Source organism: Molothrus aeneus, chromosome 4, assembly GCF_037042795.1.
Source record: "Molothrus aeneus isolate 106 chromosome 4, BPBGC_Maene_1.0, whole genome shotgun sequence".
Classification (NCBI taxonomy): domain Eukaryota; kingdom Metazoa; phylum Chordata; class Aves; order Passeriformes; family Icteridae; genus Molothrus; species Molothrus aeneus.
In genome coordinates this window covers 35852988-35877397 of record NC_089649.1, presented here as the reverse complement: position 1 = coordinate 35877397, position 24410 = coordinate 35852988, and the positions used below count along the sequence as shown (strand labels likewise).

At 39.3% G+C, this 24410-nt stretch overlaps 1 protein-coding gene across 2 annotated transcripts; it reads left to right on the top strand.

Moving 5' to 3' along the window:
* Positions 1-6872: 6872 nt before the first annotated feature.
* On the top strand, positions 6873-23000 carry AADAT (aminoadipate aminotransferase). Of its 2 annotated transcripts, XM_066549055.1 has the most exons (14): positions 6873-6973; positions 7876-7944; positions 9598-9766; positions 10811-10943; positions 11627-11701; positions 13010-13219; positions 13719-13784; positions 14941-15023; positions 16257-16353; positions 17151-17212; positions 19460-19524; positions 20016-20122; positions 20754-20855; positions 22077-23000. In XM_066549055.1, the coding sequence occupies exons 2-14, from the start codon at positions 7878-7880 to the stop codon at positions 22116-22118; spliced, it is 1278 nt and encodes a 425-aa protein (XP_066405152.1). In that variant the 5' UTR covers positions 6873-6973; positions 7876-7877; the 3' UTR covers positions 22119-23000. The 2 variants fall into 2 exon arrangements, with proteins under 2 accessions (XP_066405152.1, XP_066405153.1); XM_066549056.1 differs by lacking the exon at positions 14941-15023 and having other exon boundaries at positions 16321-16353.
* The last annotated feature ends 1410 nt before the right edge of the window (positions 23001-24410 follow it).

The window sequence follows — 24410 nt, the reverse complement described above, 5'->3', positions numbered from 1 at the left end:
GCCATATGTAGAAATTGTCAAGAAGAGAAATTCAGGTTTTAAACATGTTCTGAGAATATTCTCACTTGAGAGAAAAGGAAGAAAAAAAAAAGAGAGATGATGTGGAAAAAGTATCCCTGGAGTACCCCATTAATGAACAGCACTCACCCTCTCAGTTCTCCCCATTCTTGCCTAGTCAGGGATTTTTCTTTCAAGTACACCGAAGAACATTTAACATTTTCTAGAGATTAACTTCTTGTCAACATTACAGGGACTCTTTACATTAAAGGACAGACTGCAGTTTCTGGAGCTTCTGATCTATCTAAGGTTTGAATTTCAAAAGCATTGGCCCACAATGAGGGAAGTATGATATCCCCAACACAGTAACATAGCATGTCAAAACAAACATACCAGAACTATGGAAAAGCCTCTAAGGAAGTTAGGCAGGAGATGGATTTGGCCCATTTAATAAGTCTCTACAAATAAGAAATATGCTTTTTCAGCAAGTTTTCCAAAATTTTTAAAGACTTCTAGTTACATGCAAAAATTATGAAGCATATCAAGCTAAATCTGCATATAATGGGACATAACACAGGAGAAAATTTTCATTCTTCAAAGCCAAAGGCTACATCAGGCAATCTCCCCAGACTCCCTGTCAATTCAGAGTGACAGAAGCACCTTCAGGCTGCTTTAGGAATTCTGTATCATCTCTGGAGCCACGTAATGACTGAAGGCAAATAAGTACTGTAAGACTGATTGATATGAGGGTCTTGCTTATCCACACCTCCTCTGTTAACACATGTAGACATCTGTTCTCAGAAGTGATAATTTTCCTTTTACTGCAGATTTGATTTGAACATGAAGAAACATAGCTCTTACGTACAAAACTTAATGGAACAGAAGCATAATTCTATTGCCCCTGTGGAATGTAAAATTTGGCTAGCAGTAGGATACAGAAAAATAGTCTGAATTATGTTTTATGTTTATAAAGCAAGGCTCAGAAATTAAAATTCAATAGATAAATTCCCAACTTACCCTCATGACAAAAGGCCAAATTTTAATCAAGAATTGACAACAAAAATGTATCTTCATCTGTTTGAAGACAACTAGATACAAACCTAGCAAATATTTCATGTTGAATAGACAAACTTCAAAATACAGAAAGAAGCAGCACATCTCTAGTACCAGTTGTCACCACACCTGAGAAGTATATTTTCTCCAGGCAATGAAAAGAATGAAGCAAAAACTCCACTTTTTCATTATGTCATTTTGCCTTTAGGATCATTCCTCTTTCCATGCCACACTTGCACCAGATTCACATGTGACCTTGCTAGGAACAGAGGAACATGCAAGGCCAGGGGAGAAAAACACTTTTTGCCTTCACTAAATGAAAATGGATAACAAAGGTTGAGCCCCAGGAATAACATATGTCACAAATAATAGTGAGTACCTGCTTCCTGGGAGATTTACACAATAGGGTCCACACATCTGCAACTGTTTGCCAGTAATATAAATTCAAATTGACAAGACTGAGGTATTATGGAACAGCATTTATCTCAAGATTGTCAGGAGAAGTCATTTCATTTCTTATGATTCATTTCATTTAGTTAGTGTATTAACTGGATACATTATTGATCTTTGCTCCATCCAATTTCAGCTTCTATACCATGGACAAAGTGATCCAAAAAATATCAGTCCTCTTTTTTTTTCTTTTTTTTCTTTTTTTTAAAGCACAGGAATGTCTAAGGCAAACATCTCACTGTATTAGACATCTTTTCAAAGGAACACATTCTGGAACAAGCAACTGCTTTTGAGGAATACATGAGTGTGAAAGTCAATTTTTCTATAGTTCTTCTTAGAACATCTAAAAAACTGTTGATCTAGATACTGTGCTGTCCCCTTTGCTTGATTGGATAAAAAGGCAATGATGACAGTGTTTGTACAATCAAAAAAAAAAAAAAACCAAGAAAGGAGAATAAAAAAGGCTGTCAATCAGAGTAAGACGGCTACATGTCTGGGTGCCACCACCCTTCAGACAGAGAGGGCTGCTTCAAACATATACAAGCCACAGCTGTCACTCTGCAGAACTGCACATCTTCCACTCTAAGACAGTATCATTTGACAGCTGCTACAAATATTATATCATGGATGTCCTGTTATTCTCATCTGACAGTCTGTGAAGCATAAGGAGCTAGCTATTATGAAAAAAAAGAGAAAAGGGTATGTGTGTGTGTAATAACAAAACAGCAGCAGAAAGCACATTAGGATGTCTTCCTAATGCTGAGATGGTCAGCAAGCATACAGGTGAGACTAGGATGCTGTTTAATTTCATTTGGAAAGGCAGGAGGATTTGTAACTTTGAGAATCAATCTTCACTCTTCCCTAAGCCCTCTCGCATTTTAGGAATGCATTGAGTTTTAAAACCCTGGAAAAAGATAGTATAAACACGTTTTACTATGCAGTTGCCTTAGAGTGGGAGAGGAACAAATGGCAGTATTCTAATTTTGCAGCAGCTCTGACTAGGTCCAGCAAGATCAGGGTCCCACTGAAAAAGGCTCAACATAAAGGAAGAATAGAAATGTTACTTTCCCAAAAGCTTACAGTAAAGACAGACAGAAGCCAGGGAATCACTAAAGTAATCTGCAAATGAAATACTAACTTCACATCTCTTCCACTAAAAGTTTGCAGAGCCAGAGCCAACACACTCCTTGCAGTTTTAGTTTCCGACAGGTAAACCAGATACTTCTGATCTCTGCAATAATTGTGTGAGTGGACGTTCATATCCTAGAATCAAACTATTCTGTACTGCTGAGATCGTCCTGATCTCATTGACCACTGCACACCAGCAATGGCTTGCTGCACACAGGGTGTTCTGCAAACTTAAAGGTGCTGCCAAAGTCAGCATTTTTCCTGGGGAAGGCGGCCCCCGGAAGAAACAATTTGCTTCTAATGTTTAAAATGGCTGATCTCACACTTCTCCATTTTCCGGTCTTATGCGATTTTCTCATGGGCAGCCATTCCAACTCGTCAGGATAAAATTCCCACCGTCACATCGTAAGGTTATTTTGACAGCGCCGCTCGCCAGTTCTGTCGCCCCCAACCCGCAAGAAGCATTGCCGGCAGAAATTTAACCCATTCAATGAAAAGCGGGCAGCCAAGCTGCTCAGGCAGGACTCTCAATCACAGGTACAAATTACAGCCAAATGAAAGATGCCGATGCGTTTTGAGCTGGAGCTCCCGCTCCGGCGCCGGGCGCGCTGCCCGCACTCGCGGTGCGCAGGCGCCCCCGTGCGGCCGCCCAGCGCCGGTGCGGGCCCGGCCCCGCCACGGATCCGCCGGGATCGCCGGCTTGGAACACCTCGGGAGCGGCACTGCAGACAGCACCGGCTCTGCCACACGCTCACATGTAACCGTGTGAAACGATCGCTTCAAACAGGGCACTCGAGCATTACAGAACACATGCAATGAAACGAACAAATGTATAGTATCCCAGGCTAGAGTCAGCGCCTTGGAGAGATTTACACTTGGTCAATACAGTTGCAAAAACAGCAACTCAAATTTTGTGTTTGCTGTCTGAATCCTTCGTCTTCCTCTTAACAGAAATACTCCGAAGTCCTTAGGGGAGAAGAAAACAGCAAAGTAACAATATTTACCGAACTCCCTGCTCTTCTTAAATCAAGTTGCTTTCGGCTTTTTTGTTCTGCTTGTTATTTGGGCTTTTTTAACACCTAAGTGGACATAGCACATCGCACAAGTTTAGAAAGAGGTAGTACAGATTCAGATGATATTAACAACAACCATATGTAGACCTTGCTGATGCTTTGTAAATTATGCAAGACTTGCATCAATCATTATTGTTCCAAATGTGCATGTAATAAAGACAGCAAAGACAGGACTTCTTACATAGTAATGAAACAGAGCACTCAACTTGTGGTTGCTAAGGAATATAAACAGTGATGCAGAGAACTGTCAGATTAATCCAGCTGGGATAGGTATCCAAACAATTGTATACTAATTTATTTTTTTAATTTGTTTCAATAGAATGACACCATAATTGGTTAAGAGACCAGACAAAGCCCACAAAAATCCATAGAAAATGGAAAAACTTCCCTTGACTTCTCTGGGTTTTGGTATGTGTCACAAACTGCAATGCTGACAGCTAGGAAATGAAAAAACAGAACTACACAGAAAGCAGTTCAAATTCAATCAGTCTTTCACAGCCAGAACCCCACAGAAATTCAATATCTCTCCATTTGCTATTTCACATTTATATATCCATCTTTTACTTTTTGTCTGTACATCACACAATTAGAAGGCAATTACCTAAATTATAAATTCTTCAGATCATTAAAGCTGTTAATAAAATTTGTTTTTCAGTGTAAGAGCATTCACACACCAACCAAGAAAACAATTCTTCCTGACTGCATCCCAAACTTGACAGGAACTCCATTTCTATTTCAACCTACTCCATCTAATTATGAAGATTTTCAGCAGATCCAAATCTGCTGCATAAAGTCCAGATCCAAATATGCTGCATATCCAAATACTGCATAAAGTCACTCAAATTAAAGAAGTGGGGAAAAGAAAAGGGTAACTTGTTAAGGCACCTCATCTTTTTCGTAGAGACATTTTGCTCTCATACCTCAGCTTTGCCTTCAGCAAGTTTTGGAAGGCTCCAATTAAAACATGCTTTGAGCACTGGGCACCGTAAGGCCTTGTGATTTCCTAAATTAAAGCCTAGAAATGCATTGGAGCCTAGAAACACTCCAATGCTCATCCCATCCTGTTGCCTTGATTTTTTAAGGTTTTCTGAACTTTTTGATGTTTACATTCTTGTAACGAACTTTCTTACACACTTTATGTAAATAACTTATTGTTTTGTATTCTTTTATGGAGGAGAAGAAATTTGATGGACTGTTAGTTTATTCAGTGTTATTGGAGAGGTGGCACTTTCACCCTCCAATTCACTGTCACTTTTAGAAATCTATAAATGTTGGAGTCAGAAAAATAAAGGTCCCTTTTCTACCTTGGAAAGAACAGCGAGTCCATGTCACATTGTTTCATGTCCTATTGTGACACCACCCAGTATTTTTACTCTCCTGCCTCCAAGCTAAGTACAGAGACCTATATGTTGCAAAGCACATCTGATTTTGCATGTTCTTGCATGGGTTTCTTTCAGACTACTTTACATCTAGACCCCTTTCTAGCATTGTGCCCTCAGGAGCAAGGGTCACAGCAAGCCCAGAGTGCTGGAGTCCAAAGCCATGACTAGAAAATGACACTGTGTCTCTGCACCTTTCTAAGCAGCAGCTATACCACCAGTTACATGTGTTACACAAGCAACAGCATGTGACACCCAGCAAGGAGAGACATGTCACACCACCCTCCTGCTTTTTCTTCCACTGATCCTACTCATCTGTGGGGAAAAAAATTACATACAAATGTCACACTTCAAACTTTGCTCCCTTTTATGAGCAAAACCTTTTGTGGAAACAACATAAAGTTGATTAAAGTGTGGCCATTACCATTATGAGGGAGGTGCTTCTGCCCCTCTACTCCACTGTTATGAGATCTCCCATCCAGAGTGCTCCCAGCACAGGAAAGATATTGGAGCAAGGGCACAGGAGGGTCATGAAGGCTGGAGGACCTCTTCCATGAACACAGTCTGAAAGAATTGGGATTGTTCAACTGAAGACTCCAGGGACGCCTTTGAGCACCTTCCAGCACCCAAAGGGGGCTACAAGAATGCTGGAGAAGGACTTTTTACACCTGCCAATGGATGGGTGAGGTGTCCCATGGTGGTAATGGCTTCAAATTGAGAAAGAGTAGGTTTAGACTGGATAATAGGGAGAAGTTCTTAACTGCGAGGGTAATGAAACACTACCACAGGTTTCTCAGAGAAGTTGTGAATGCTCCACCTGGAAAGTGTTCAATGCCAAGTTGGATGGAACTCTGAGCAATTTAGGGGAAAGTGTCTATGCCCGTGGCAGAGGTGTTAAAAATAGGTTAGAAACTATTGTAAAATAGTTGATAATTGTTAGGCATGTACTGTTAGTTTGGTTGTTATATTGTAAAAGGGGTTAAAAGGGTAGCTATAAGAAGTACGGTATGCAACGTACCATAATACACCTAAGTAAAGTGCAGCACTCCCCAAGCGAAAGGAGCATCCGAGCAACAGAACTGTAATGGGCCAATCAAGCGCCTAAAACCTTCATGCAAAGGAAGGATCCAAAAAGAAACCAATCCAAAGGGACAAAAAAACAGGATAAAAAGGGGCATCCGACCCAGGGAAGCCGTGCCGCTCCACCTGGAACATCGGGGACCTCGCTGCTGAAGACCCAGCGCCGGAGCTGCAGCATCCTGGACGGGACCGCCCCTGCTCGGCCCGCAAGCCCCCTTCCTTTAGGCCTTTCTTTTTCTTATAATAAATGCTGAGATCGCTTTTACTGCCGGGAGTCTGGTCCCGTTTTTAACAGGAGGGGGTAGAACTACATCATCTTGAAGTACCCTTCCAAGCCAAACCATTCTGGGATTCTCTCCTGTCCACCGCCAGCCCCTGCTTCGCCCCGCCGCTGCCGGCCGGGTCCTGGCCGCACCCGGGGCTGCCCAGCCCCCGGCAGTGCCCCCTGCCCGGCTGCCCCCCCTCTCCCCGCACTATTGGGCTCCCGCCCTCGCTTCGCTGGCACTACACAAGAGCCGCTGAGGAAGCCGCTGGTTTTAGGGCTTTCGCCCGGACCCGTACAGGACCGACCGCTTTCGGGCCCGCGCCGCCAATCGCTGCAGCGCCGGCCAGGGCCCCGTGTCCGCTCAGCGCTCCGCAGCGCGGCCGGCCCGGCACATGGCCCATGCCCACAGGGGGGCTAACCCGGCCCATGCCCACAGCGGGGCCAACCCAGCACACGCCCACAGCGGGGCCCGCCCGGCACACGCCCACAGCGGGGCTAACCCGGCCCATGCCCACAGCGGGGCCGCCGGTGCCCCGTGCCTTCTGCCGGTAGGTGCCTGCGGCCGCCGCCGAACCCTCCGCACAGCAGGACGGCACTGGCCGTGAGCTCGGGATGGCCCCGGGGGCTCGGTGGCCCCTCCGGCGGAGCGGGGGGTGGGTGGGCAGCAGGGGGTGTCTCGGGATGGCCTCTGGAGGGCGGCGAAGCGGCGCTCAGCTGTCCCTTAAAGCACAGCCCCAGCCCGCCCTTGTGCACGGGCAGCACCGCGCCTGTGCCGGGCTGCGGGGGGAGCGGAGTCAGGGAAGTGGTTTTGGGAAACACGAGACGTGTTTGTTCAAAGCGGCCTTGCTCGGTAGGTCGCTTCTGGTAACTGGCGGCACATGCGTGTTGCTGTGGCTGCTCTTTGCCCTTCCATTTCATTTCTCTGCCTGCTGTCCCTTCAAAGGAGATGCCTTCTTGTGGCCTTTCCAGGCCTTCGGGCTTCCTGCCGGACTGTAGTTCACTAGATAGTGAACTCTGTGGGCGCCAGGGAAAAGGAGGAAAACACTCATCAGATGCATTTGAAAGACATGTTCAAAAGTTCTTAATTATCCTTTCCAAAAAAACCCCCACCTCTAACTTGACAAGTGTTGTGACTTATAATGATGGCTTGCAATCCTAAAAGCACTTCAAATGCAGTGCTTAATAGAGCTAAATAAAGCCGGGTTCTCATTAACTAAAAAAGAGCTGGTGGTTGTTTAAGATCCATCAAATCTTCAGATTTGTAATTTGCCATTAAAACTCCAGAGCTGACAGTAAAGGGAGGGGAAAGGGGATTTTTCCTGCTCACTGCCATACCACAAATTACCCAGATCAAAAGCATTATTTGTGGGAGATGCACATACTAAAACCACACTGCAGTCCTTATTCCCTTTTCTAGCTTCATGTCCAACTAATTATTCTTTCTCCATAGATATGAATTACTCTAGGTTCATCACCACTGTGAGTGCAGCAAGAAAAGCATCTCCAATAAGACTGCTGAGTGAGTACCTGTCCCTTCTTCCCAGTTTCTCTGACAGTACCATTCTATGTTCTGGTCCGTGCTGGGGTATCATCGCTTAAGATTTTAAAAGGTTTGAAAGAAAACCATGCTGTAAGCTAACCAAGCAGTTTTTGTCAAGCAGAGATGCCAAGCAGGTATAAAGAAAAAGAAGGTGAATAGCCTTGAACTATTTCAGAAACCCATCCAGACAGATGAATTAGAATTATCACTTTTACAAGTGTCTGAAAAGTCTCTGCTACTGTTTCTGAACACAGGCTTTTGGCACAGTTTGCAACTGAGTTTATGTTGTGTGTCCAGGAACAAGCAACTGCTAGTGACTTGAAATTCAGTCCCTCCAGGTTTCTTTCCACTTCATTTTCCTGTATCCTGTTCATGTCCGTAAATGCCTCAGCACCCCCACCCACTCAGTATTACTACACTTCCCTTTTCCATATTAATCTATCTTTAGGCTACAACATTACATTGTCTTCCATGTGACAGATGGAAGAGCTTAACTGCCTGCTTGTTTACTCAGCTGAAACCCACAGAGACCTGACAGAATCCAAGCATGAGACATACATCACTAGTTAAGCCTTCAGGGGTCAATTTCCCCTCTTGGTAAGGGGCTGGCATTTGCTGTTCTGCTTAAAATGCTTCACACAGGTACAGAAGAGTCATGTAATTCACTCTAGGCAGCCTCTTTCTTAAGTGATATGTTAATATGCATCAAAACAGAAGTATTAAGCAGCACAGTTCCTGTAGATAGACATATTGAGCCTTCAGTTTTGATGACAAAGTAAATCTCTCTTTACCAGGCCAAAAGTCACAGGCATAACACAAATTGGTGAAATAACTGATAAGAATTAACTCCCCATGTTCAAGTCTGCTAATAAGTTCTGGGAAATAAACTCTGTAACAGGCCACTTTTAAGCCAGATCTGGTGTCATCTGTCCTCTCATATCTGATGTAAAACTGTCAAGCCAGCATGAATGCCATATTGGGAGTTCTTAGATTTAATGCAATCAAGTGCCCTTGCTGGTCTGCACTGCATAGATTGGATCTGAATGATTGTGAAACTGTGACTTAAAAGCAGAAATTAAGATTTTCTTCACAGCAAATTACTTACACAGTGCCTCTGCCACTAAAACTGGGCTGCTAGAAACATTTCCATTCCCTTATAGAAAAGCTAAAATCATCTGTCAGTATAGCTGCCAGATCAGCTGAAGTGAGACTGAATGAAAAACAGAACAAAAAACAAAACCATTCAATTCAAGTCAGTCTAAACAGAAGATCATTTAGATTTTAAATTCTTGAAGCTCAGAAGACATCAGTCATGACAGTTTTTGTAACAGAGCTGTCCAGATTGCTTCAAAATAAATTACAAATAGCTTTTTTAACTTAAAATGATTTTTTGTTTTAGTCTGTCCTAGCAGTATCTCCCTCCTGGGGCCCCCAAACACCTATTTAATCCAAGCAGAAAGCTGACTTTAAGAAGAGTTATCCTTTTGAATTCATGATAGCTAAACAAGTAAACTGGAAAATAGAAGTAGTTTTCTGGGCCATTATTAAATATTGGCCCAGAAAATAGATTAAAGGATATGCTCACCATTGTAATAATCAAATTGTAACCAAGGTGTTTTCCTTTTACTCTAGCTGAATTGATGCAGAAGTCTCCTCCATCTCTTATCTCTCTGGCTGGAGGGGCACCAAATCCTAATGTCTTTCCATTTAAGAGGGCAACAGTTGACATTGGACATGGAACACCTATTGAGATTGGGGAAGATCTGATGAAGAGAGCTCTCCAGTACTCAGCCTCAGCAGGGTATCTGTCACAGCTGCTTGCACTTCAAGATACCAGAAGCTAAGGATCATAATATCCTTTATGATTGCATTAAGTCACCTATGTTTTTAAAACCTGTTCATAAAGCCCTTTGTGTCAAAAAATAGGTTCTTCCCAAAACTCAAGGTTGTTTTTTTTTTTTATTTGCCTCAATATTTACATTTGAGTTCCAGTGGAAAAATTTGCAATGAGTTATGTAAAAAGGAAAAAAAAAAAATCACTTCAATCACTTAAAACCCTAATCCTAGTATTTCTCAATCCAGAGCATTTCCTAGCTATTAGTATTTGAGAATCCAGACACCCAAATCAGAATTTATTTAAAAGATACTGCATTACAGTTTCTATATTTTGGAGTATTTATTTTCATTTGGCACCATATACTAAAGTCAGTGTGTAGAACTTGTGGTAGTTGAGTGGAGGTATTTATAGAATTGTCATTTTTGGTACAAAAATTGCATATCATTATATTGTATATCATTATATTGCTTTAGTGCTTATGTAAACTTCCCAACAGACAGCACTGAGTCAGGTGAGGACAGGTTTGCAAAAAGACTGGGGTACCTACAGAGATACATGGGGCATCAGTTAAAACTTTCCTTAATATTTAAATGAACCTGCCATTTGTGAATATCCTACAAGATCTTATGACCTTTTCTGGAAAACACGTTTTAGAAATCCTTGTAATCTGCAGCAGGTTACAAGCAGCATTAAGAACTTTGTCACACTGCCAGATTTGAGTACAGAATGGTCATTTCTAGGAGGGGATATTGTTCAACCTCTGCCCTGTTTCATCCTTGGCAATAATTTCTGCCCAGATTTTACTATGATAATTTGGTGTATGGACCACAGGTGCCCCTCTCATTTTCTTAATTTGATAAAACAGTCATAGCAATTGCATTTAAGTGTATCTGTGTGACAGCTGAAATCAAACTCAGGACTGCATGCTAGATTTGGCAGGGATTTAGAGGAACAGGCTAGCTTTGGCCTATATAAGGTCTGAGATATGCCTTCTTATTCACATTTCAGGATTCCAGAGCTGTTGTCTTGGCTAAAAGATTTCCAGCGGAACTTACATGATCCCCCCACAGCCAATTACAGTCCTGAGCAAGGACAGATGGAAGTGTGTGTCACAACTGGCAGCCAGGAAGGCTTGTGTAAAGTAAGACCAAAAGATTCATATGTTAGAAGCATTTCATTCAGAGAGAGGTTTATTCTTCCATCACTTTGGCTATATTCAGCATTAAGTGCTCTCTATAACTATATGCAGGGTACTGTTTCATGTACTCTTTCTCCATAGATATGAATTACTCTAGGTTTATGTACAAGATGAGGGAAATGCAATAAAATTGGACTGGCATTCTAGACTGTCAGGACTGCATGAAAGTTCAGGTGACCAAAGAGCCTGTGTAGAAAACATGCAATAAGGTAACATATCATGTTACTCAAGTAGTGCAATAATAAGTGCATAGAGGCTTTACCATAATTCTATTTTAATATGCTTCTTCTCATTTTTACTTCCTGATTTTTTGGGGTTTTTACTTCCTGAAATAATTACCCTTTCCAGTCCACTCTCACTGCTGTTTAGTTGTTTCTTTCTATAACTTATACAGTAGAAAGCGTGCTTCAGAGCACTGTCTTTCCATGTCAAGTTGGTAACCTATCTTAATTTGGCTCTAAAGCAGATTTTTCATCCATTCATTGTCTTTGTCACAGACAAGATATTGATATGGTTAGGGAATTACTAGTATCTAATCAGGGTTTTTAGTCCCACTAAAAGTCAAAAGTACAAAGCACATGTATAAGAACTGAACAATCTTTAAAACAGAATATTTTCTTTTGCAGGTGTTTGAAATGCTCATTAATCCTGGAGACAACATCCTTTTGGATGCACCCACATACTCGGGGACACTAGCAGCTGTAAGTATTCCTTAGCTACAAAACATTGTCAATGTTACATTTGAACTAAACAGCAGTTTAATGCCTGATCTGCAGTCTTATAAGCACTACACACTACATATGTCTGTATTTGCCATAAAAACATATCTAAGACTCAAGATTTTAGTGTCTGACCAGTTCAGTTCATAAATATTAATTCATAGAAGGTTTCCTACTAAAAGTTCTGTGAAAGCTATTTGAAATTCCTCTTCCAAACACTAGTTCATTCCAGGGCTAAGATCACATATGGGACTGGAAAGAAAGTCATCAGGACCTAGTTTAGTTGAATTAAATTTATAACAAGTGGGTGTGTTAGCATGTTTATCTGAAGTATTTAATGATCAGAGTATACAATTTAAAAAAAGTGTAATATAAAAAAAGTGTAATATTGGAATAGGCCTGAAGCAACCATATATGAGTACAAAGATATGAATTAGTGAGAACTGTAGAAAAGCAGCAAAGTTTACTTCTGAAAAATAGTTTAATCAGTATAAAATTAAATGCCTCAAAATGCATAAGAGTTGCAAGAAGGGCTAGAATATTCAGTTGTCCCCCCTTGCATCAAAATAAATTGTTATTGCTTACTGTCCTATATTTGAATATATAGTCTAATCAGCTGTACTCTTTTAGGAATGTATTTTGACAATGCAGCAGTTTGCAGTTTTACTTAAAAATGCAGAGCACTACATGGTACAAATTGAAATTCCACAGAGGAGGGACAGCAAGCTTTTTCATTGGTATTTTACCTATATTTTTTCATGCTGCTGTCAACATGTCACTGCAGTAGCATCATTTCATTCTCCTTTTTATTGCTGAATTTATCTATTGAGAGAACAGATTCCTTGCCCTTTGTCAGGGAAGAGTAGCTTAAAACTCTGACATTTCCACCTAAGTAGAGTATATATTGTCAGTAGGAAACAAAGGTGCTGTGACCTTAACCGTCTGTGGTGAGAGCATGAGAAGTCATGAGAGAACAGTTCAGACTCACAAACTCCCTTTCCACTTCAAAAACCAAATCTGATTTCCTAGAGAAGAGCAGCAATTGAACATAGGAGTTACCCATTTCCTCTGAGTTAGCTTAGTAGAACAAATAAAGAGTAATGTGGTAAGTTTGACAAGCCTTACAGCAAATTCAGGCAAACTTTTATTTGACTCATGAGCAAATGGAGCTTGAGATATCTATAAAATCAAAAAGAAAGACTTTGTATTTATGAAATGTTATGGTGACAATGACAAAAGGAAGGCCTTTGAATTACACAATTATGACAGTTTTGTTCTTTCTATCAACAGCTGAGACCCTTGGGTTGTAATATAATTAATATTCCTAGTGACCAACATGGCATTATTCCAAAAGCTTTAAAAGAAATTCTGTCTGCTTGGAGCCCAGAGGATGTAAAAAATTGTAGCAATCACCTCCCCAAATTCCTGTACACTATTCCAAATGGATGCAACCCAACTGGCAACTCACTGACCACAGAGCGCAAAAAGGAGATTTATCAGGTATGGAGCTGTGGTCTTGTGAGCCTTGTAGGTGGAAATAGATAAATATCTGCCTTCTTTCAGTTGAAGATATCCTATGTTTGCTATTTAGGCCCATTATTGGTCCAGTAAACATTCCTCCTAGAACTTGCTTGTAGCAGAATCTCTTCCACAGCAGCTCTTCTAGGTAAATTGTTTTTCAATGGTAGCCCACTGGCAGCTGGTACCTTGGCCATGGGCTTCCAACGGGACTTACTGCCTGCACGGTTTGAATGCCACGAGGAACAGAGCTTCAGTTGCATACTAGGGTCTGTGTACTATAGGTACCATGATTACTCTTAAAATTTTTTGATATCTAAATTGGGCAGTTGAAGGCTTCTTATCATGGGGGCTTCTAGATAATGAATGGCCAATCAATAGAATCATAATATGATGCTGGTTAAAAAAAAAAATCCACCTGACTGAATTTGCAGCGTCTTTAACTCTTATTTCTTTTGTTACTTTTTATTAACTTATTTAGCTTGCAAGAAAATATGATTTTCTCATAATAGAAGATGATCCTTACTACTTTCTTCAGTTTGAAAAGGTAATTTTTCTTTCATAATCCTTATAACACCTTATTTTCTGGGGAGAAACTAAGGTTTCACAAGAGAACTAAGGTTTGAGCCCTGAACCTTCCTGCATGCCTCTTCTTCATGTCCTACCAAGGCAGTTGTAGGCCTGACGGTCTGTGCTCCTTTCAGTAATTTTCCCCTTTGCGGTATTTTATATCCTGGGAATTAGTGGTTCAAATTTCTCAAGCCTCATACAGGATAGAATTTTTCAGTCATCAGAAAATTACAAAGACTTTGCGTTCAGAGCAAAGCAAGTACGTCACTGAAGCAGCACTTTGAAAATTTCAGCCTCTTAATGTTCCTTTCTCCCTGTCTCTTCTTTCATTCAGCAGAAGACTGCATACTCTACACCTACTATATCCCTTTGCCTTTTGGAGAATCTGGGAGTTCTCCCAGGTACCACATGTAATGGTACTGGATAGGCAGCTTCCCTTCATGTAAATTTGCTGTAAATTTCATATGTGAATCTACAGTTACTCAGTCTTTAAAAGCACCTAACTTCAGAAATCAAAATGGGTCTTACAGTGCACCAAAACATTGGTAGAAGATAAAGGTCAGCATTTTCTCTTTTGAAATATGTTTTTATGGAAGGAGGCAATAAACCTGCCACACTTATTGAATAGTATTGTAAAGCTTTGTAAGAAAATGTAGGGGAGAAGGTGTAAAAACAGAATTCATGATAAGGAAAAGGTATGCTGGACTCAGATCTTCACAATTTGGTCCTATCTTCTGATTTCACTTTTTAATATAGCAAAGCAAAATGTTACAAGGCTCCATTTTAGAAATTGCAATACATCTTTACTCCACAAGAAATCTTGGCAGAAAAATCATTATTTCTCTCTCCTTCTTATGGCATCATACCAATTCTTAAACTGAACACTTGTGTGCATAACAGTGGGCTAAGCAATCATCAAAAAATAACAAAGCTGATTTCTTCAAGATGTTCACAGAATACTATAATCACATCTCAGAAAGCTAGGCTTAGCAATCACTTGTCAGGAGGTTACTGAAATGTTTTCCTTGGAACACACATTTGAGAAATTGTGTCTTCCTAGTAAAGAAAATAATTCCATTATAATCCTTACTAGGAAAAATCCTTGAATTTTGTTTTTTATTCTTTATTCCAAGCCATGGGCTCCAACTTTCCTCTCAATGGATGTGGATGGCCGAGTTATCAGGACCGACTCTTTCTCTAAAATTCTCTCATCTGGGTAAGGCCAGCTGCAGACCACTTAGCATTGCCTATTCACTTAAGATGCAAGACTTCATATGAAGTGATGAGACATGCCATAGTGTTTTGTCATTTACTAACTAGCCACTTCTGAAATGAACCTCAGAATCAATGGCTTTTCGCACTCTTCTCACTTTTCATGTCATCTCTTGGCAGTCATTTTACTCCAGGTTCTGTTTCTCTTCTGAAGCAGATAGCTAAGCCTCTCCCCCCAGGCAGCCCATTCTTGTAGGCACAATCTAGGCAGAAAGACAGATGCTGGATTCCAGCTCTGTTCCTGGAACTCTTAGGAGCTTTTCTCCTTTTTTCCATTTCCCTTTTTATCTATAGCTTAGTATTCCTGCAAGCTCCCTGAACTTGTAACACAGAAAAACTATAATTCTTCACAAACTGTTCATAGGGTTGTACTCATATCTAGCCTTCCAGTTCTTTCAGATTGTTTCCACCTGCCAGAAAAAGAACCAACTTGGCTGTTTTCCATTTCACAAAAGTCAATGTATTTGATTTTTAGCTTGCTTTTGTCTGTTAACCTAATAGATATAAAAAAATTAATGTGAAGTCTGCATTGGCAGATAGTGGATTATAACCCATCCTAGAGAAAGTGAGGAGACAACATAACACTAAGTGTAATTGCATTTTCACAATTCACACCACAAAATGGCATGACACAGTATTATCTTTTCCAAAGACATATATGAGTTTATGGTTTCCATTTTTCTTCAAATAAAAACTTCACCAATCTGTAAAGATAGGTAATAAGAATTGAAGCATAAGGAACCATCTAGTTTATCAATCTGTATTCCTTCTGCAGTACCGAAAGGGAGTGAAAGAGTAAAGCCATTTGCCACTTACCTGTTTTTCATAAAGCCTGAGCATTCAGGATCTTTTATTATGGGAAAACTTGTCTTTCCTTCCCTTTGATTCATCTTATGGTTGCAGAAGATAGCTTCTAAACATAGATTTTGTCCTGAAGCCTCATAACTAAGCAGCTACTATAAGAATTAAAACCTCTTAAATGTTTTTATTTCATTACTTTGATACTTGGCTTCTAAATTGTATAACCTGAGGGCAATATTAAGATATAGATAAATTTGAATGCATAAGAGATCCTTACACTATCAATGAAATTGTTGCATGTTTTCCCACATATAACCCAGACAAAGTATTAGCACATTGCATTTCTGTGGTAACTTTTTGTTTGTTTGGTTTCCAGTTTAAGAATTGGTTTTCTGACGGGTCCCAAGCCTCTCATTGACAGAGTTGTTCTTCACATTCAGGTGTCAACAATGCACACCAGTACTTTCACACAGGCAAGTACCAAGCCACCAAATGAACTGTATTTAGAGATGACAACATATCCCAAGTTATAAGAAACTGCAAGCAAACAGCTTTGTACTTTCATACAGTTTTGTTTATGCACATCCATTGTCAATTCTGCCAAAGGAAGAGAGACCATCAAAGAACCAGAGCTAGAGGGTTGTCTCAGTGAATGAATAGTTCAGCTGATATCCCTTAACCCTCAGATTTCAAAAATCAAGTTTTGAAATACTTTATCTCTTCCTGGTAGGTTCTTTTGAAAAACCTTAATGTAAAGTGCAGTATGGGAGAAACACTCATTTATTATTTTTTATTCTACTTTTCAATTAAAACAATACTGGCAGCCCACAAAGACGCTTCAAAGCAAGCTGACAAGTACAGCCCCTTTATGGTTAGTAATAAGGAAAGGAGACAGTGAACACATCTAAATACGGCTTCCATCTTCCAGCTCCATTAGTTCATCACTGCTAAAGCAGAGAGGCCGATGTGGATAGGAAGGTAAAGCAATATACATTGCCTTCCTCTTTCTCCCCATGTACCATATTTAGCTCTTCATCCATTTTTCCCTCCCCCACCCCAGCTTCCAGATATCAATGCCATGATCCTTGGAGACACCAGTAACATGGACAATAATAACCTTCGCACATCTGTTTATAAGGGCTCCCAGAGACACCGCATGCAATTTCATGTCTGGGGAATGTTGAATAGTGCATCTGGCCATGGATCTTTTGATGATTGTGGAACAGTCCTGTTTAAAACATGGTATTGATGATGTGTTTTATTTCTTTAGATTATGATATCACAGCTCCTTCAGCAATGGGGACAAAAGGGTTTCTTGGAGCATATAGACAGGTAGGGTTATCTCCTATGCTGAATCTCATCATCTGTCATTCTGCTACTTGTTGCCTACAACAAACATTCTTTGTAGCAAACAAGTCAGAGGAGATGCTCCAGTATTAGGCCAAGTAGGCAAGACAGATGACCAAGACTACTGGGTTCACACAAGAGCCCTGAAGAGACACAGTGTGAGGTTGCAGACAGGCAGGTCAGGGCATGTCGCCTCCTGCTCCAGGCAGACAATCCACCAGTCCAGTGGCACAAACATCATGCAGCTCCTACCTGAAGGGAACTTGAGAGGATCCTGGAAGCATCAAGCCAGTGAAAAAAGTTTTGATCCCTGCTAAAGTGTTAGGGACTATAGCAAAAGCTGAGATCTCTGAGCACAGGATCTATTGTGAAAGAATCAGCATAGCCTTTATATAGGGATTTCACTATGTTAGCAGGAATTTACACTCTTGCCATCCTTGATCTCCTGATTGGGGATACTGATGGAAAAACAGTGAAGTTCATCTACACACACTAAACATTGCCTCTCACTGTTAGAGAGCACTGGGCTACCATCTAACTCACAAGACATTTCTTACATACTGACTGACACACATTTAGTTTTCATTTATTATGCAGGAGGAGCATAGTTTCTCTTGACAGTCAGTGCCTCATTTTATATGCTCTACTTGGATATCATTAGAGCCACAAGTTTCTCACTTCAGTAGGAGTGTACTACACTCTGCAAAGGCCTGTAACAGCAACATGAGAAAAACATGCAAGAAGTTCTTATATCTCACTGTAACAGGCACTTGTGTCCCCTTGATGTTCATACTGTTAACAGCAGTATTTGGAAAAAAAAAACCCAAACTAGACACATCAGCCTTAGCATTGCTTTGTTTTAAGATTTAGGAACATAAAGAGAAATCTCACAGAGGAACTTGGACCACACTTTAGCTCAACTTTCAGTAGTTCCCAAAAAATAAATCCCAAATGCATCTCTTCACTTACCTCTTTGTTGTAGGTCAAAAGGCAGCCTTGATCAAGCTTGAAGGCTGTTCTTGCACTTAAACAAATGAAAACAGGGCTGCAGTGGGGCAGCTGCAGTGCTTTATAACCTTACTGATGAAGCCTTACGGCTGACTGCAATCTCTTCCAGCTGATTTCACTTGTACAAGGGTGAGGTGTTAGATCAGGCTTTGGAGTAGAAGATTGGGTTTTTTTGGAGCAGCTACATTTTTGGGGAAGTTTCATCTTAGTAATTGTTATGCTTTCAACACGTAATTAAAATGGTAACAGGATTTGCAATTTTGGTAAAAGCTGCACAAAGGAGATTTACTCTCTAATATAGGATGTAGCAATAGATACACTGAGCCCCAAAACTGTTTAAGCCTCTGGAGGTATTGGTATTTGTGTATCAGATGTAATAAAATACATCCATAAATCAAAACTATTGGTTCAGAAAATATTTTTAAAAATACAAATGTAAAATTATGTAAATTATGCAAATTACTAAGGATGTTTTCTCAAGACATGGGAACACATTTGCATTTGAATTATGAACTCAGTATCAGGCATTTCTTTTGTGTCTTCTATTGCACAGCTGTGTCATTTTATGTCAACAAAAGCCACTGCTTGTGACTTGTCCATGGTAAAACTTGGGTTAGGGTCATTTTTTCCCAATAAGAGATTACATTATTTGAAATTTTTACTTAAAGTATGAAGGAGATATGTCCAAAAGCTTAGAAAGGGGAAGCTGTCAAATAGCTGTGACAGGTTTATCATATGATTTGCTTTTTACCTTGTTAAATGTCATTTCCATGAGTACCCGTTACACAAATTCAACCCAAATGCACAAATGTTAAGTCTGTGCTTTTGCATATGTTGAAGTCCCTAATTTTCTTCACTGTGTGTGCTTTGTGCAGTAAATACTGTTAACAGGACTTATATCCACTGCTATAATAGACAGATTGGATGTAACATATAAAAGGTTTCTGTGATATGTGTAAAGCTGAGGAAACAGCCACACAGGGACTTCCTCTGTCTGGTTGTTCAGTGCTCTGTTGGAGGTGCAGTGAAGCAGTAAAGACTTCTCGGATACGTATACTAAGTTTTATACACACAGTATAATGTGTTGTGCCCACCTAGGATATGCTTACATTTCTATTAAATGTGCACTTGAGTTCTTCAAGTAGGAAAGCTTTGTTTCTGCCTCCAGAAACAGACTCTGAAAGGATATGAGTTCATGACTTTGAATTGATAATTTGCTTTCAGAGTGGTGGACTTCTACAGGATCCAACGGGATGCAATGCTCACTGCTGCTGACAAGTGGTTAAAAGGTCAGAGTGCAATACAGATAATCACTTAAATTTTTTTGCTAGCTATTTATCATCTTTGTGCTCAAGATAAATCACTTAAGTTCATCCCTTGACTGAAGTGACAGAGAAGCACTATAAGCAAATCAATTGCATTAAATATTAAGCTTAGCACAAATACTCTATTGCTGCATTTTTGTGCTTTCTGGTAGGACAGGAAGATAGATGGTGATGAAAAAAATCTCACCACATTACTATTTAAAGCAATTTTACAAAGAGCCTGTATTTCACTTCATTATGTTCCTATACTTTCAATTTTTAAAATATCTGTCTTTAAAAAAATCTCTGAAATAGAGACCTTAATTTAAAAGAAGATACAAAAAATCACTATAGCAATAGTGATAATAATGTTTGTATCAGCAAATCTAAAACATCACTGAATCTATGATGTATCCATTAGAAGTGGGGCAAAAGTTTCTTCCTTGATTCCGTTTTCTCTCTCTCTCTTTCTCCAGACTTGGCAGAATGGTACCCTCCTGCTGCTGGCATGTTCTTATGGATCAAAATTAAGGGTATTTCTGATACACAGCAGCTGATAATGGAAAAGGCTTTGAAGAAAGAAGTATGACGTGATTTAATGACTTGTGATCTTAAAACGAAAAAGGGAGGGATAAAATATCTGTATCTATCCATATGTGCACACATAAAAAAGCAGGGGGACTTGCTGTGCACCATCATTAAGTCTGCAAGTCAGGCACTGTGGCATAGTTATTGACTAACAAAATATTTTCATGACTCCATTCAGATGTTGATATTTTATCAGTTTACTTAAATTGAAACCAATATAATATATGGTACAATGTCATTATATATGACATATATATAATATTAATATATATACCTAAATGTATGATGGCTGTTGACTAATTTTTTTTAATGAGAGAAATTAAGTTTGGGTTTATTTCTCCAATTTATAAGATCCAGCACTGAGTAAGCTACACCCCAGGTGCCTCTAAGCATTGTGATGATATGAACAAGACCTGGTAACCAAAACCAAAGACTCCTTGGTTTTATTATGAAAAGTCTGGTTACAGGTGGCATATTTTTGTCTCCTCATTTTGAAAAAAGGAATATATTACACCATGCTCACACTTACAAGTGTGTAAGCACTGAGCTTTCTCAAATTTAATTTAACATAGTGTTTTAAAAATGTAGAAGTGGTAATAACTGTGTGGTTAATCACTTTTTCATAGGTATTACTGGTTCCTGGAGGAGCATTCAATATTGATAGTTCAGAGCCTAGTTCTTATGTCAGAGCCTCCTTCTCTCTGCCTTCTCCTGCCCAGATGGATCTGGTGAGATTTTTTTTTTACATTCTTATCAAGACAATTTCTCACACAGTAATGCTCCTTTATTTTTTACATCCTTCTCCTTATATTTTTTCTTGAATGTTAGAGGTTTTAGTCTGTAGGTGATTAAGCAGTACTTTCACAGCAGTATTAACTGTTCCTTAAGCAAGATACTCATCCAAATGATCTGCAAGATACCAAATTCTGAGGACCATTAAGAATTTCTCTGTGTATCTTATACATACAGTGTCTCACACTTAAACCTCCCAGACATTATTTAGAAATGCTTTACTGAAGCCAGAGTATTTGCTTATGCATTAGCAGGCATCATGTATCTTTGAGACTTTGGATTCCCAAGATTCTGAAATTGAATTACCTGTGTTCTTTTTTTGTGTGTGTGTTGGCAATTCTTTGTAAGAAAGACTATTGTTTTCCTTTCATACAAGTTACATACAAGCATAATTTTATTATTTATTATTTTATTTCTGTTGTTTATTTTTTATTTCTTTATTATTATTCTTGATACTATTATCAGGAACTAATCTTTTATGTGTGTTAGGAGCATTTTTGATATTATTTGGCTCTATCTATAAAATCAGTGGGAGAAAAGATAGGAGACATTTATTTGTGCAGACTTAATACTGATTGGGGTGCTTGAAACAGTTCAGTATTTGTAGTTGTACTTTCATGCAGTTGCAAAGGCTTGTAACAGATAAGTACTTCTATTGCCAATTTAGTTCTTCTGTATTTCTTCTCTTTTTTCCTTTTTCTTTGTTAAAGTAATTCATAACCATACTATTGACAGTCGAGCTGTATTTTTATATGCTTCCCCACTCAACTGTTCTTCCTTTTTTTCCACTTTTGGAGTCCCTGGGCTAAGGGACTCCAAAAGTCTAACTAATACTAAGTTAAAAGAGATACCCTTTCAGGGATCACTAGTTTGTTAGAAGTTATATCTGAGCTCCACATAACCTTTGAACATCAATATATGCATATTTCTGTTTCAGAAATCTCTGCCTTTTATTTTCTATCAGAGAATCGGAAGCTTTTTGCAGTCAAATGCCATACATGATTTTATAAAAGGAAAAGAAAGAATATCAGCAGAACTTTGCATTATAAAATATTGATTCTATACAGTTAGGGCACTTTTAGTAGCTTTACAGGTTTGACGTGTTCCCTGTTCATGTAATGCTGAAATAAAAATGTGAACCATATTTTTCATTGCAGGCCTTCAAGAGACTGGCTGACCTTATAAAAGAATCTTTGTGAAAAAGCTAAATAGAGCTCTTGCAGTAATAAAAATCATCTCCAGAAAATAGTTATTAACATTTGGATTTCATCAGAACACTTTATAAGCAAGCACAATACAGTGGATGTTTCCTTACATCTTTTCAGCTAAAAAAAAGACTGAAAATGAAAGTGAAAAACAATTTGCCTAATTTTTTTTTTTGACAGGACATTGCATTACAAAATGTATCTAATTCAGAAACATTTAAAATACTCAAAACCAAAATGTTCTATTTCCTGTACAATCCATGGTTTTGTTAGATTTAAATTGATTTTTGCTCTGACTTTTGTTTTCCATTTGAGTTGGGAAACAGAAATCATTTACTTAGAAAGCTGCACTTGAGGTGGTCTTAGCCACTATTACTTCTCACTATTAATATCAACTGATACATTCCTCCAAAAATCTTATGTTGGGATTGTCTCATGGGTCACTTCCATTCTTGTCCTTCTGCATGGCATCTGGTTTTAATGATTTGAGGATTAGTATTTAATTCTACTGAAGTTTTGTCAGGTACAGCTGATGTAACTATGTTAACAAATTAAAGCTGATCCAATAAAATGAGGCTATGATTACAAATAAACTGAGGTCCATTGCAATTTGCAAGGGTATTCTCTAATTTGTAAAAGGTATTCTGATTGCTGTTTTTTTTCTTCAGTTTGTGAATAATTACTCTGTACCTGTTGTAGAAAATCTCTGGTTTGCCAAGGCATGTGGATGTACTAAAGGAACTACTCCTTGTTATTCAGTCAGATGTGGTTGTGAATGGAGAGTGTAAGTAACTGAAGAGGGGACACAGGGGAATGGACACTACCCTAACACTGCCAGATGCAAACAAAATGAAAAAATAAAGAGATGTTTCAGTCTCTTGTTCCTTGGTTATTGTCATCCCAAACATTTGATACTCAGCAACTGGTACAAAACCTTCAGAAAGTTTCAACTGAACTGATTCTCCAAGGCTTCCTGTTTGGGTTAGTGACTTCAGTTTTACTCACTGTTTGGATGAAAGCACTGGGATTTTTCACCAATATCAGATGGCTGTTTCTTTATGTGCAACTGTTCAGAATTTCAAAGTAAAACGTTGTTCAAGGATCTAGTTAGCAATTTAGCAGACCAGGCAACCCAAGCAAATAAGGACCAGGCACAACCTGGAAGTTTCACAACAGAATTTACTACTACAAATTATTATTATTACAAATTATTGTAATACTTAGAATAATTTTCATTCCCTCTTTTCCCCCTATTTATAAATAGCATGTGTCACAACAAACTAGCACAGATATATGCCTTTCCCAGCATCCCTTCCATTGGCAGGATCATTCCAGTGCCTCCAGCCCAGCATCACTTTTCATGTCAGTCTCAAGCCATTTAATTTAGTCACACATCCACACCATCTTGAGCAGCACATCTAAGATCAATCCTTTGCTCAATTCCCAGATTACTGCAGCTTTTAGGTAAATCCACTGGAGAGGAACTGACATAGGTAGGCAAGGTGGTGCAGTGGATGGGGCTGGCCCCTCCACAGAGTCAGGCTGGGCTGAGGCAGCCCAGACCCAGGGAGTGACAAAGTGTAGGGAGAGCCTGCAGTCCCAAATCTGCTCTGAGAGTGCCAACACTGTCTTTGAGAAACTTGTCTCATTTTACATGGTTTGATGGTGCTAATGGGGGATCCAAACTAGCAGTGCCTCCTGTGCAGTGCTGCTCAACAGTAAGTATTCACATCTCAACTCACTTTGATAAGCATGTATAGAAATGATGAAAACTCTAATGTTGCCATCAGGCAATTTTTATCTTGGTCTCAATTGCAAAAATTATTTTATACAACAACAAACTGACATGTCTGTTTAATTAAAATAATATTTTTATAGAGGAATAAATGTAAACCAAAATTAAGACTGATTTTAGTTCTCAGGTAAATGTGATTGTCAAGTGTTTTGGTCATATTGTCATTCATCCAAACCTGAATTCAATAAAAAAAATCAAAATACCATTATTAAGTAAGCCTTAAATTGGTGATGTGTTGAATGAAACACCTCTTAATTTTCTGAGAGCTAAACGTTAATTAGGTTGAATGTAAGCAAAATGCAATTCCATTTGTGCCACATTACCTGGTTTTGCTATCAGCTAATTTAATTTAGAGAGAGGGGTTTTTTTTCCCCAACTGTGGTGAAGCATCTGTAATGAAATTAATACTCTGAACAATGCAAATTGAACAATGGCAGTGAAATCCTATATGCACATGCTGTTTCCATGAATCTCTTAATGCACATTTTCTG